Genomic DNA, 13,106 nt, shown 5'->3' with positions numbered 1-13,106 from the left:
TTCATTACTACAGAGGGGGCTGGCAGTCTCCGAACTTACAAGAATGACCACATTAAAATTAAATCCACGGTTATCTATCAGTGAGTCAATGATGAAATCAAAACATAAATTTAGAAAACATTTAGAACTTAAGGATGTAAGAACTACTCACGTCAACAAGGGGTTCTCCCTGGGTATGGAGGAGCAAACCTGTAACTCAGTACTGGGAGGTAGAGGCAGGAGGATTGGGAGCTTATGCTTGTCCTCAATTATACAGTGAATTGGAACCTAGCCTGGGCTACAAGAGACCTTGTCATAAACAAACGAATGAACAAACAAACAGAAAAAAAAGAAAGGAAAAAAGAAAGGGAGAAGGAAGAAAGATTTTATTGAAGTATTTGGAGGGAAATAGATACTTTAGAGAAGTGTCCATTTCAAAGTTGGTGCCAATTCATTGTGTAGGGAAAAGGGGCGGAGTATAAATAAAGACGTTTAAAAGAGGGAGACAAAGAAAGATAAAGAGAAAGGGTTCACAAAAGCCAATATTTGATCTTTTGAAAAGATTAATAAAATTGACAAACTTCCTGAGGGGGAGGGAACTGAGGGAGGTCAGCTCGCTCGAGCATCACAAATGAAAGGGCGTCTAGCTACAGTTGCTACGAAGTTTGAAGAGACAGGAAGAATGATTTTACAGCTAACACTTTGAAAATGGAGGCGAAGACAAAAAGAAAGAAAAAGCTTTAAACATATTAGCAAACTAAGTTAGGCACAGTGTATAGAACTGAGTAGTGGTGGGTTGGTTTTATACCTGATACGCAAGAGCGATCAAGTATCAGAAGGCTGGAATGAAGGAAAGTCAGATGACCATCATACTGAAACAGCAGAAGAGTCTACCCTAGAACCCAGGGTTCACGTGTGAGCCTTAGAGAACATCTCCTATACATGAGCCCACAGGGCGCACACAGGAACAGGCAGAACAGTCCTTGAAGGCTGTGGCAGACAAAATCCAAGAAGCATCGCACTGTACACCCTCAATAAAATAAATACATAAATACTTGGTACTGCATTCTTCTTCACAGAATACTCGTCAAAGTAAAAACCCTCCAGCTCTGTCTACCAAATCATGTCAGAAGTAGAAAAATCACACAAGGATTCGTGCAGTGGACACCACAGCACTAGGAACTTAGAAGGAGAGAAACATGAAATACAGATACTGAGACAAACTCCAAAGGGAGACCAGGCAAGGGTCGACAGGACAGGAGAGACTGGCTTCCCGAGGCTGAAGTGGGAAGGGCTGGGGACCACATGGGGTTTCTGGGGTCCTGTCAGGTTTCTGTGTTATAAGCCAGGGGTGGACATGCTTACTTTCTTACTGGTCTTTAAACAGCATGTACACATTTATAACCCAGTTATATAAGTCTGTATTTCACAAAATAAGTAAATCGATAAAAGGGTAAGTGGGTGTTATCTGTTCCAGGGAAATGAGATGGAGACAAGTCTTCGCCAGTAGCTGCTGGCGGGGCGGACAGATTTCCCAGCAGGAAGTGGAACTGGAAAGCAGCCCTCCTTCTCTCCATTTCCTGATAGATCGCTAAAGATGCTTTGCCTCTTGGGAAGGAGGAGGCAGAGAGCACGCGGGAAGTGCTTCTCTGGATTGTTTAACTTACCCCGCGCTGCCTGATCTAAAATCCCAGGGGCTAACTTGCACATATTGGAAATGTAACTTATGGTTCATGGATTTTTACACTTAAAAATGTTAAAAAAAATGGTAAATGTTATGGTTTCTCAAAGGAGAGGTGGAAGGAGCGATGAGGGAGACAATGGGGGTTCAAGTGTAGAAATCAGAGGGCAACCTTGAACTCTCTATCTACCTTGCATAAGTCAGGGTCCCTTGGTCATCACTGTGCAAGCCAGGCTGGCCAGCCCCCCGCTTCTGGGAATTCTGTCTCCATTTCTCACTGTAGACACACTGGGACTTCAGACATGTGGTTCTGTTTCTGGCTTTATGTGGGCCCTGGGGAGTAGAGCTCAGATCCTCAACCTTGAGAGGCAAATGCTTCACTCACCGACTCATCTCCCCAGGCCCTCATCTCAGCTTTTAATAGGGTAAGTCTCAAGATAGGAACTTACTGAATGAGTAAAGAAAGATTCAGACAAAATTAGGGCTTAGACTCCATGTGCAGTGAGGCAAAGACATCGGGCTTGGCATGCTGTGGGAAGATCTGTGGTCAAAGGAAGTACTGATGTATGATGAGAGTCTGTCAGGATTAGTGCGGGTGAGCTGTTCGGATCTAATATTAACTCGCTGTAAACAGACCACCTTGATTGAACAGTGTTTTGAAGGACATTTAAACCTGATCCCCGTAAGTTATATTACTGCAGACATGTTCTGGTAAAATAAAAAAAGTACTGCCTTGTAAGGAAGTGTGCCTTACACATCTAGTTCTCACGGAAACCCATTTTCTAAGAGAAAATAGGCTGCTGCTCTGGTCTGTCAGAGAGTGGAAGTTCTACCCTGGGGAGGCACGAAGACTGTTCGGAGGGGCTCCTCCTTGGGAGACTGAGAGAATGGCTTAGGCACAACTAGAGCTATGGTCGGTTCCCTTGATGCCATCACTCTGTGTTCTGAGGGTTCACAGTACTGTAACCCAAATCCAGAGCAGGGCCCTACCCTGTGTCAGACAGCACCAGCACCACTAGATGCTGTTCACAAGAGCCATGGTTTGAACATTGACTTTCAGAGATGGGCGACACAAGGGCTCCAGCCACAGCTACAGGACACCAAGCAAGAAGGCACTGAAGTGTCACAGATTAAGGCCACCTCTTCCTCCTCTCTGTCCTCTTTCACCAGGACTATTCATTAAACCTAAATGTGAGCAAATCGAGTAAATCAATAACTTGTGCTATTTAGAAAACACACAGCCATACTTTGGCTACACACACACACACACACACACACACACACACACACACACACACACACACACGGCACTCATCTGCTAGACTCTCAGACTTACTCCCAAGAAGCTTGGTGCTTGTAGGTCACATGAGGCTGCTTTCTCTAGTCCTCCAGGTCCAATGGCTGTATTTGGACTACACTGGTGAAACTGTTTGACATTTAGGGGCAAACAAAAATCTCACTGTAAATCAGAACCAGAATGTGTCCAAGGACGGAGATTTGATATAATACTACACCATCATAAAGAAGTGGAAAGGTTAAATGCTGTAACTATTGTTTCTTTAGTAGCCATCATATATGGACTCTGGTTAGACCAGCAATCATATTAACATTTATAGCTCATCGAGTTATGCTGGCACAAAGCCAAATCAATTTGCATAGAGATTTATTTGAATTCAATCTTGCCATCTGGAAAGAAATTTTTTGTCAGTGATGCTAATTTTGAGTTAAGCACCTTTTAGTACAAACCCAGTGTAGTGGATTAAATATGCTTGGCCCAGGGAGTGGCATTATTAGGAGGGTGCCGCCTTGTTGTAGGAAGTGTGTCACTGTAGGAGTGGGCTTTGAGACCCTCCTCCTAGCTTCCTGTACACCAGTCTTCTCCTGATGCAGGACTCTCAGCTCCTCCTGCACCATGACTGCCTGGAGGCTCCCATGTTTCTTGCCTTGATGATAATGGACTGAACCTCTGAACCTGTAAGCTGGCCCCAGTCAAATGTCCTTTTAAGAGTTGCCTTGAGGGGCTGGGGATTTAGCTCAGTGGTAGAGCGCTTACCTAGGAAGCGCAAGGCCCTGGGTTCGGTCCCCAGCTCCGAAAAAAAGAACCAAAAAAAAAAAAAAAAAAAAAAAAAGAGTTGCCTTGATCATTGTGTCTCTTCACATCAATGGAAGCCCAAACTAAGACACCCGGTATATGGTTACACAGGGGAAATACTGTGCAACATATAGACTCAACTGTAGAAAACCATGTTACATATTAATAATATCCCTGTAAAGGATAACAAATTATGCGTGTGAATGTTCTGGTGACAAAGTGCATTGCAAGGAAGCAGGAGACATATCTAGATATCACAGTCATTATCTCTGAACAGAAGGCCCCTCTTCTTCACTGTGAGTTTCTCAACGTTTAAGATCTCTGTGCTTAGCATTTATTTGATGACTAAAGAAACATCAATGACACAAGCCATGACGGGTTGGGTATTAGACTAGAGGAACAAGAAGACATCCCCACCATCAGGCGTTAGAACAGAAGATGGATTCGTGCATACCTGTGAATAGGACGTCCCCACCATCAGGCGTTAGAACAGAAGATGGATGTGTGCAGCGTGCATACCTGTGAATAGGACGTCCCCACCATCAGGCGTTAGAACAGAAGATGGATGTGTGCATACCTGTGAATAGGACGTCCCCACCATCTAAGGTTGCATTTTCATCTTTCATCTCTACTATGTTGAGCTGAAGTTTTTCCAAAGCCTCTTTCATCATGTCAACCTGTTGAAAAATCAAAGTTTGTATTAATACTGACCACTTGCCAATGTGAAAAATCAACTCTCCACAACCACAACTTCTTAACACTAAATACTCCCCCCCCCCTCTCTCTCTCACACACACACACACACACACACACACACACACACACTCTTGTGGATACAGGAGGGTATGTAGTATGGATATACAGTAGAGAACAGGACCAGTGGCGATCATTTCTAACAGGAGAAATTATTTGCTAGAAAGCACCTTTATAAAGAGTTGGGCGTGGTGGTTCATGCCTCTAATCCTAGCACTTTGGAGGTTAGCTGGGGATGGGGTGGGGACGAGGAGGAGCATCTCCGTGAGCTCCAGGCCAGCCTGGTCTGTAGAATGATACAGTGTCTCTTATATTTTTGGTTGTGAGCCTAGCCTTTAACGGCTGAGCCATCTCTCGATACAGTGTCTCAAAAACAAAACAAAATCCCTTTTGCTTTCCTTCTAGTGCAGTCCTTCTAAACCTTCCTGATGTTGCCACCCTAAACTTCCCTACCCCGTGGTAACCCCAACCATAAAATTATTTTTGTTGTTACTTCCTAATTGTAATTTAGCTACTGTTATGAATCCTAATGTAAGTATTAGATATGCAGGCTATTTGATATGTGACCTCTGCTGAAAGGGTTCTTTGATTCCAAAGGGGTTGAGACCCACAGGCTGGGAATCACTGTTCTGGTGTAACATTGACTCAATACTATAGTCTTGTCTTGCCTAAGAAGGTTAACTGGTTAGGGCTCTGTTGGAGGCTGACTAGTTAGAACACTGAGAGGCAGGAGACCTATCACCCAGTTTTCTTGTCCTTGTAAGAAAGTACAAGAATTAATTTTAGGTCCAAGTGAGATGGTCAAAATCACAAACACTAGGCACACCAATGAACAGTGAAGATAATTCAGTCTGCAGGGAAGACAGTCATTGTTTTCTTAGAAAATATTTTCTAAAATGCCATTTACACACAGCTTCTTAGCTGTCCTGTTGTTAAAACTTATATTCGTGTGTTTTTAAAACTTAGTTCCCTAGAGGTTATTAACAAATACCATAATTATCACGAAACAGAAGAATACTGGAAAGTGAAGTTCAGGGATTCTCTTGTTCTGGGTTTATCCATCATAGAGACACTCTGAACTGAATTAGAAAATATGACTGAAGCTTATATATCTTTAAAATTTTTAAACTATTCTATTTTAAGACAGCTTGTCACCCAGTAGCCCAGGTTGGCTTTGAACTCATGACCTTGGCCTGAGTACTGGGATTACAGGTGTGTGCCCTTGGAAGCTTATAACTTAATTCACATCCTTCCAACAGCTCAACAAAAGTAGTTTTAATATTTTCTAAGGTCGGTGCAACCTTTAAAATCGTAGCATCTATTAAGAAGACATGAACAGGGCTAAGAGAAAAACAAGAGATCACGACACACTGGGCACCCCCACCAAATGCCTGGTACCCAGGGCTCACACCACACCGGACATCACTACAGAAGTTGCTTCTAAACTAATAAAAATATGGAAATGCTTTGACAGTACTGACATTCATGCATTCGAAAACATTAAAGTGGGTATAAAGAAAAATAAACACACCACCTCATCCTTGTCCTGGAACTCATGCCACATCCCACACACCAGAGTGACTCAGAACAACACAAAGTATTTCCACAGACAAAATGGCCTCTCTCTAGCAAATACACTCAGTGACTCCTCTAACAGGAAAGGGAATTGGCCTACCATACAAGCAGGAGCAAAGCAACGTTTACCACGATTCGGGAGACTCTGAACACACACACACACACACACACACACACACACACACACACACACACACACACACACCACAGAGAGAGAGAGAGAGAGAGAGAGAGAGAGGGAGGGAGGGAGGGAGGGAGGGAGAGAAAGAGAGAGAGAGAGAGAGACTTCTGCTGTCAGCTTTAGTGTCTATAGAAAATTCACGCAGTGTAACCAGAGAAGGCATGAGGACTGGGCTCTGAAGTTAACATTTCAATAACTGGGAATTCGGCAGCAACACGGACTCTGCTCGGAAAAGCTTCTGTAACTGTAGCATCTCAACTGAGGACCTTCATTCAAACTCTTTCGAGTCAAAGATAAGAAACAAGGCAGACACTCTCTGAAACACCTCCTTCCACCTTTCGAATCTTCTGTCTTTTAAAATTGAAGGTTTATTTTTCTCCTGGTTTTCGAAAGCAATCAGTCAGGGTCATGTAACCAGACATTTTTCCTTTGGGAACGTTGAGTGCATGTGTACAGTTAAGGAGCTGTTGGACCCTTGTGATAAAATCATTCTAAAGGGGAGAAGACTTTAAAGGACAAAACACCATGGTTTCCCAACCTCGAGACCAGGTACAGCGACATTACCTCACATCTGGATTATGTGCTATCCACATGTAATGTATTCTCTTTCTCTTCTATCGCTAGGTGTCGGGATAGGTCTGTATCGTGTGTGTGGATGGCACTAGGTTACTTTCAGAGTCAAGTGTCTGAATGAGAGCTTAAAAAACTTAGACATGAAGTAGACAGCTGAGAGAGGTTCAGGGCCATGCAGAATCAAGTTGGGCATGCTAACCCCAAGGAGAGGTCTAACAAAGCAGAAGGACCAAGCCCAGCAGGCTGCCCACTGGGAGAGCCAAATGATACTGGCTGTCCACTGAGAACTGAATCCTCCTGGTACAGATTTCCAGGGAAGCACAGAAAGTCTCCTACAATAGGCCTAGCAGTGCCCTGACACACCAGCCTGGAGCAAGCCAGTTACTGGGGCCAACTGAACAGCAAATGAAATGACAGAAGGGGGAGCTTTATAGGAATAGACACAACCATGAACCTTCAAACACCCGCTTGTTGTGGGATCGCACTGTCATAGCTAACGTTCATTTCATTTACATTCAGGAGAGGAAAAAAGTCAAAGGACCCAGCACTCCACCTTTCACAGAGACACCAACTCAGCAGTGGGACTCTAAATCACTCGAAAACCATCAGAACAAACAGCATTGATTCTACAGGCTGAGCTTGATGGGCACTGCTAATGCACAGATCAGAAGAAATTAAAAGAAGAAATTAGAGAAACCTTATCTTATAATCCAACTCCATCCTGAAGACTGACAAGTGCTTTGAGCTACATCTCTCTTGCCTGGGTGGGCAGACTGAGCCTCAGTCTGCTCATCTTTAAAGTGAACATTTATTTACACTACCATCAATTTCTTAATCCATGTAAAGCTCATAACACACAGAGCTGCAAGTGAACAAGAGAAATCAGATACAACTCTTGTTATCTGAAACAACAGACTGTGTGCATATGGCGACGGAATCTTCTGCTGTGTATCTGACCAGCGAGCAAAAAAGCTGTTGCTTTTTCTTACACTTAGACAAGTTTCCATGTTTTACGGCAGATTCCATCTGGGTTCCCACAAAATAAAATGGCAATCTTTCCCACAAAGCCAACTCAGAGCAAGAGCGGTTCGACCGGGGCAAGTCCGAGTTAAAATCTTGCTGGCTTTATTTCCTCTCAGCTCTGGGAAGCTGCTGTACAGAGGCACATTTCTTATAATCTCTCCCTTGAACTAACCTTCAGCATCAAGAAGAGGTAGGCCTGTCTATAAGATGCCCACAGGACTCAAACAAGCATTGAAGGCTGGGTGCCATGCCTCTTGCCTGTAATCCTAGCACTGGAGGCAGAGATAAGAAGACTGTGAGTTGAGGTCAGTCTAAACTACCTGTGAAGTTCTGGGCCAGCAAGGATTCCATAGAGAGATTCCCCTGACTGAAAACCAACCAACCAACCAACCAACCAACCAACGAATCAACCAACCAATGAATCAATCAACCAACCAACCAACCATCCATCCATCCATCCATCCATCCATCCATCCAACCATCCATCCATCCATCCATCCATCCATCCATCCATCCATCCAACCAACCAACAAACCAACCAACCAACCAACCAATAAATCAACCAACCAACCATCCATCCATCCATCCATCCATCCATCCATCCATCCATCCATCCATCCATCCAACCAACCAACCAACCAACCAACCAACCAATAAATCAACCAACCAACCAACCAACCAACCATCCAAGCAAGCAAGCAAGCAAGCAAGCAAGCAAGCAAGCAAGCAAGCAAGCAAGCAACAGAAAAATCACCCAACACCAAAACAAACCAACCACCACCACAAAAACAACCCAAGGCAATAAACCAATACTGACAAGGAAAACAACCCCAGGCAACAAGAGTCTCCTTGTAGCCTTTCCTGCTGCTGTGACAGAACATCCCTCCAAGAACAGGTTAAGGGAGAAAGGGCTTATTCTGACTCACAGTTGGAGGTGACAGCTCACCACAAGGGAAGTCACAGCAGCAGGACACGGAGACGCTGGTGCTATTAGTCTCCTACTTTTGTCCAGCCCTAGATCCAGACCCAGGGGATGATCCTGCCCACGTTCAGTGTGTCTTCCCACTGTAGCTAATCTAGTCAGCACGATCCCTTACAGAACACGCTCCAAGCTTGTCACCTGTGTGATTCCTGATACTGTCGAGGACACTTAGCACTATCCATCACACAATCCCACAAAAGGGCATCAGCCGTGACGACACAAGCTGCGTAGGTTACGAGCACACTACCCTCTAGCCTGTAGAATTCCTTTTCTCTCTCAGTGCCTCGCTTCCTTCCTTACCTTTCTCACTCTCTCTCCTTCCTTCTTCTGTGGCTCTCACGCCATACCCTCTCTAAGCCTCTGGAGCTCTCACAGATAGTACCAGGAATTTGAATATTGCTATGAAGGAGTGATAAGCCTTGTGGTTTCCTGATCTGTAAAGGGGTAATGCTTTCTCTGTCGTGGGGATTCTGTGATTCACAAACGGGATAATGTATAGGAAGCACCTAGCTCAGTGACCGGCACACTGAGCTCAAGACCCAGAGTCTATGGTATCATCATTTTACTCTAAAGTAACATCTATTGGCTTCAATTCTGGCTACATTTCAAATGGAAAGAAAAAATGCAAATACGGATTTTCATCGCTATACAAACTCTTTTACCTTTCCTTTTCTTCCCTTAACATAAACAAAAATCAAACCCAGTTCCCTAATATAAGATAAAGACAAAGTAAACATAAATCCTCACACCATTGTCCCGGGAAGCTACATTCAGTGTGGCTCACTGTATCGCCACAATGGATGACATGGGTTTATCTCAGTAATTTCCAGCAGATGCTGCCCGTGGCTGACTTCTACTGGGCATTCTCTCTAACGCTAGGTTTCGCTTCTTCACTCTGGGCATCATGAATGGGCTTGAGAAACCTGGTGGACACCTCTGTGCTGTAGCTTCATTCACAATACATACCGGCCTGTCTGCGAAGCCACCCTCTCCTTTATCTGCTTCTGTGTGACGGACTGACAGACAGCATGACTGTAGATGGGCTGACTTATCTGTAGCTGGTATGTCTACCCCACCCTCAGATCTGCCATGCGCTGTCAGCAGCAACTTCACTTCTCTGTTATACTTCACATCCGGAATGTCCTGCAGAGGCCCGTGGTTCCCAGACTGTGGTTCTACTGGGAGGGAGTGGAATCCTTACAAGGTTGGGCATAGTGGGCTTCTGGTCACTATGGGGTGTGCATCTTTGAAGGAGACACCGGGACCTCAGTCCATTTCTCTTCTCTTTCATATCCCAGCAGTGGAGGGAGATATCTGACCAGCACACACTTCTACCATGCTGTGCTGCCCCCCGGGGGTGGGGGGAGAGCTCCAAATAAGACCCACTGCTCCTGGACCCTAGCCTCAGTGACTGGAAATGGACCTCTTCTCTCTACAAGGTGGTCATCCAAAGCAAGTGCTACAGCAGTTGGAAGCGGAATATCATTACTGGCTTCAACGTCCACTCAACGCTCCAAATCTTCGGGTGGTGAAATGGTCCCCATTCTTCTCGGTGCTGGTTTTTGTTGTGTCTTGGGATGGGAAGAATGACGTGAGGGTAATGCTGGGGAAGCCACCAGGGAAGCTTATGTCACGTCGTTAGTGTGTCAGGGCACAGTTGGCTGGGAACCTGCTGATGCATCAAAGCCACACTATGTCATCCATGGCAACAAGTGAGAGGCCATGCTCTCATTTCTTTGTGCCACTTTAGTATTCTTTAATCATCAGCACATTTGTGGCCACTCGGTCTAGTACATTTGGCTACTTTTACGTCAATGCTTTTTGTCAGTGTCATGGTTTCCTATACGGTTTCTCACGTAATCCATATCTTTGAGTGGATGTCAACTTACTTTTATCAGAATACAGACTTTTCTTTCCAAGGCCCATGCTTTCAAAGATGAAATTTTGGTGGGATAGATGCAGTGACAATAAAATGGGATTATTTTGTGATGTTTGCGATAATGGTTGGTATTAGGATACCTATTTTACACATGAGTAAACTGAGCCTGAGGGAGACTGACCGACACCTGAGTCAAATCTTGTGAGCCTATTCCCATTGTACATTCACTGCACTGTGAGACCTAGTCCCTAGAAATCAGTATGGCCCATGTTAGCATTCGAACAGAGAATCTCTTGAACTCTGTACGTTTAAGTGAATTTAGTATTATGAGACCATATGCCAAGGGGTTTTAGGCTCTATGATGGTCTTCATACCAGAGATAGATGGGGAATTCTGCATATTTGAGCTGTAGGATGTTAGGTTACAGAAGTGATTAAGAGCATTAAGTAACGCAAGTGGAATGTACAAACCACACCAAGAACACTGACTGAGGACAACCCACATATTAACCACCACCCTTCAATCTTGGGATGCCTTGGATTTGTTCAGTGGTTGACTTCTTAGATTTTTCCACATATGTCCATTAAATTACTAAAACCAAAGTTATTAAAACAAAAGATCAAAGAGAAGTTTAACTCAGAATCCATTTCTAATTGAAGCCATACCGAAATCCTCTTCGATCTTTTACTCTCAGGAGGAAATCAGTAATGTTAATTGCAAACACATATCTCATCTTCCTAGACTTGCTGTATGCCTGGCACCCTAAGAAGAATGCACACTGAACTCAGAATGTGCCGACAATCTGACTGCGCATGCCCGAGCATTCTTCCTGTCTGACTGGAGAGGAAGCAGACAGAGTAGACAGCCTGATGATGTCATATATCAAATAAGCCAGAGACTTCAGACAGAAACTTCTAGAACGCTCTTTGGCTTGTGCCACTAACAAAGAGTGATCAGGACATCGACTCCTATGCAGCCACACAAAACCAAAGTGTCGAGGCTGGTGAGGTCCTAAGCACGCCCAGAAATGGGGTGTCTTCACTATTATTTATTTGAATAAGTGTATGGACTCAGGCATTTTGAAGGCCAGTTGACAATGGTCAAAACCTGGGGATGGTTCCTAAATTTTGAACTTTGCACCAACTAAACCTAGTGAATTTGGGGGGAGCTACTCCTTCAGTTACCAAATTACGTGTAGTTTTTTGTGCAAAACGTTGTTAAGTAAGTGATCAACCACATGTTTTCAACACAATGAACTTACAAAAGAAAATGAACACCCAGATATGCTCCAAAACAAGATACTGCATACATCTCCCAAATAGTAGGATAAGTTTCCAAATGACAGGAAGGGTCTTTGTCACCATGGGAAGAGGCTGCCTCTTCCATATCTTTAAACATCCTGTGTAAACTTTTCCTCTGAGAGTGGAAAAGGGCACACTACACAGCACAGGTCTACCACTCCCATGACACATTTACACTGCACAGGACAAGGGAAGATATTTTGAGGGTGTAATTCAGTTGACCAAACAGTTGACTTAAGTTAATCAAGAGGGAGATTAGCCTGAGTGGCCCTGACCTAATCTGGGGCTCTTAAAAGAGCTTTTCACGATTAGAGAGAAGTCAGGAAAATGTTGTGATGCTCTCTTCTAAAAAAAGCAAGAGGTTATTTTTAGTTACCCTACCATGGCTGGGAGAAAATCCCTGACAAAAGTAACTTAAGGAGGAAAGGTTTGCTTTGCTTCAAGTTAATTCGATCTAGAACCAAGCACATGGGCGATGAGGCCCACGGTTAGTGTGGGTCTCCCCTCCTTAATTAACTTAATGTGGAAACTCCTTCACAGGCTCAGAGGTCCCTTTCCACAGTTAGTCTAAATCCCAAGGTCGACCAGATGGACCATCATCTCACAGGCTTAGTGAGACCACCCATGGAAGAAGGGTCTACAGTGGCCTCTAGAAAGAGAAAACATTTGCTGGCCAATTAGCCCACAAAAACAAAAAGAAAACTGAAAACAACCAAAATCAAACATCCAAACCAGGTTGTTAGTCCAACAACTACAAAAAACTAAATGCTGTTGACAGTGTGAATCAGTTCAGAGGAGGATCAATCTCTTTATCAGAAAGAAAGTTGTCTTGATAACACCTTGACTGTGGCCTTATGTGACCTTGGACAACAACAACAACAAAAAAGATACACCATGTTCAAACCTGTGACCTGCAAAAACAGATAACAGACCCCTATGCCTATGCTTAGGTAGTTTACTATGTAGCAGTAAAAAAGAGAATACAGGAAACTCTGAGATTAAACAGATTTTAGTTAAGTAAGCCTGCATTTAGAAAGTTCTTGGTTAGAAACAAAAGGGAAATTATATGACTATTTCCAAATTGTTT

The 13,106-nt window shown here is 43.9% G+C and overlaps 1 protein-coding gene across 2 annotated transcripts in view; it reads right to left on the bottom strand.

The window, feature by feature from the left end:
* Positions 1-13,106, bottom strand: part of Ddah1 (dimethylarginine dimethylaminohydrolase 1) — a 133,053-nt gene that overhangs the window by 38,619 nt on the left and 81,328 nt on the right. For both annotated transcript variants that reach the window (NM_022297.3, XM_087632299.1), the window contains 1 exon segment: positions 4,330-4,429. In NM_022297.3, the coding sequence (NP_071633.1) occupies positions 4,330-4,429 (100 nt within the window).

The sequence above is a fragment of the Rattus norvegicus genome, chromosome 2 (genome assembly GCF_021556685.1).
Source record: "Rattus norvegicus strain SHRSP/BbbUtx chromosome 2, alternate assembly SHRSP_T2T, whole genome shotgun sequence".
In the NCBI taxonomy this organism is placed as follows: Eukaryota; Metazoa; Chordata; class Mammalia; order Rodentia; family Muridae; genus Rattus; species Rattus norvegicus.
The sequence above is the reverse complement of the archived record's forward strand: the minus strand, read 5'-3'. Positions and strand labels throughout refer to the sequence as shown.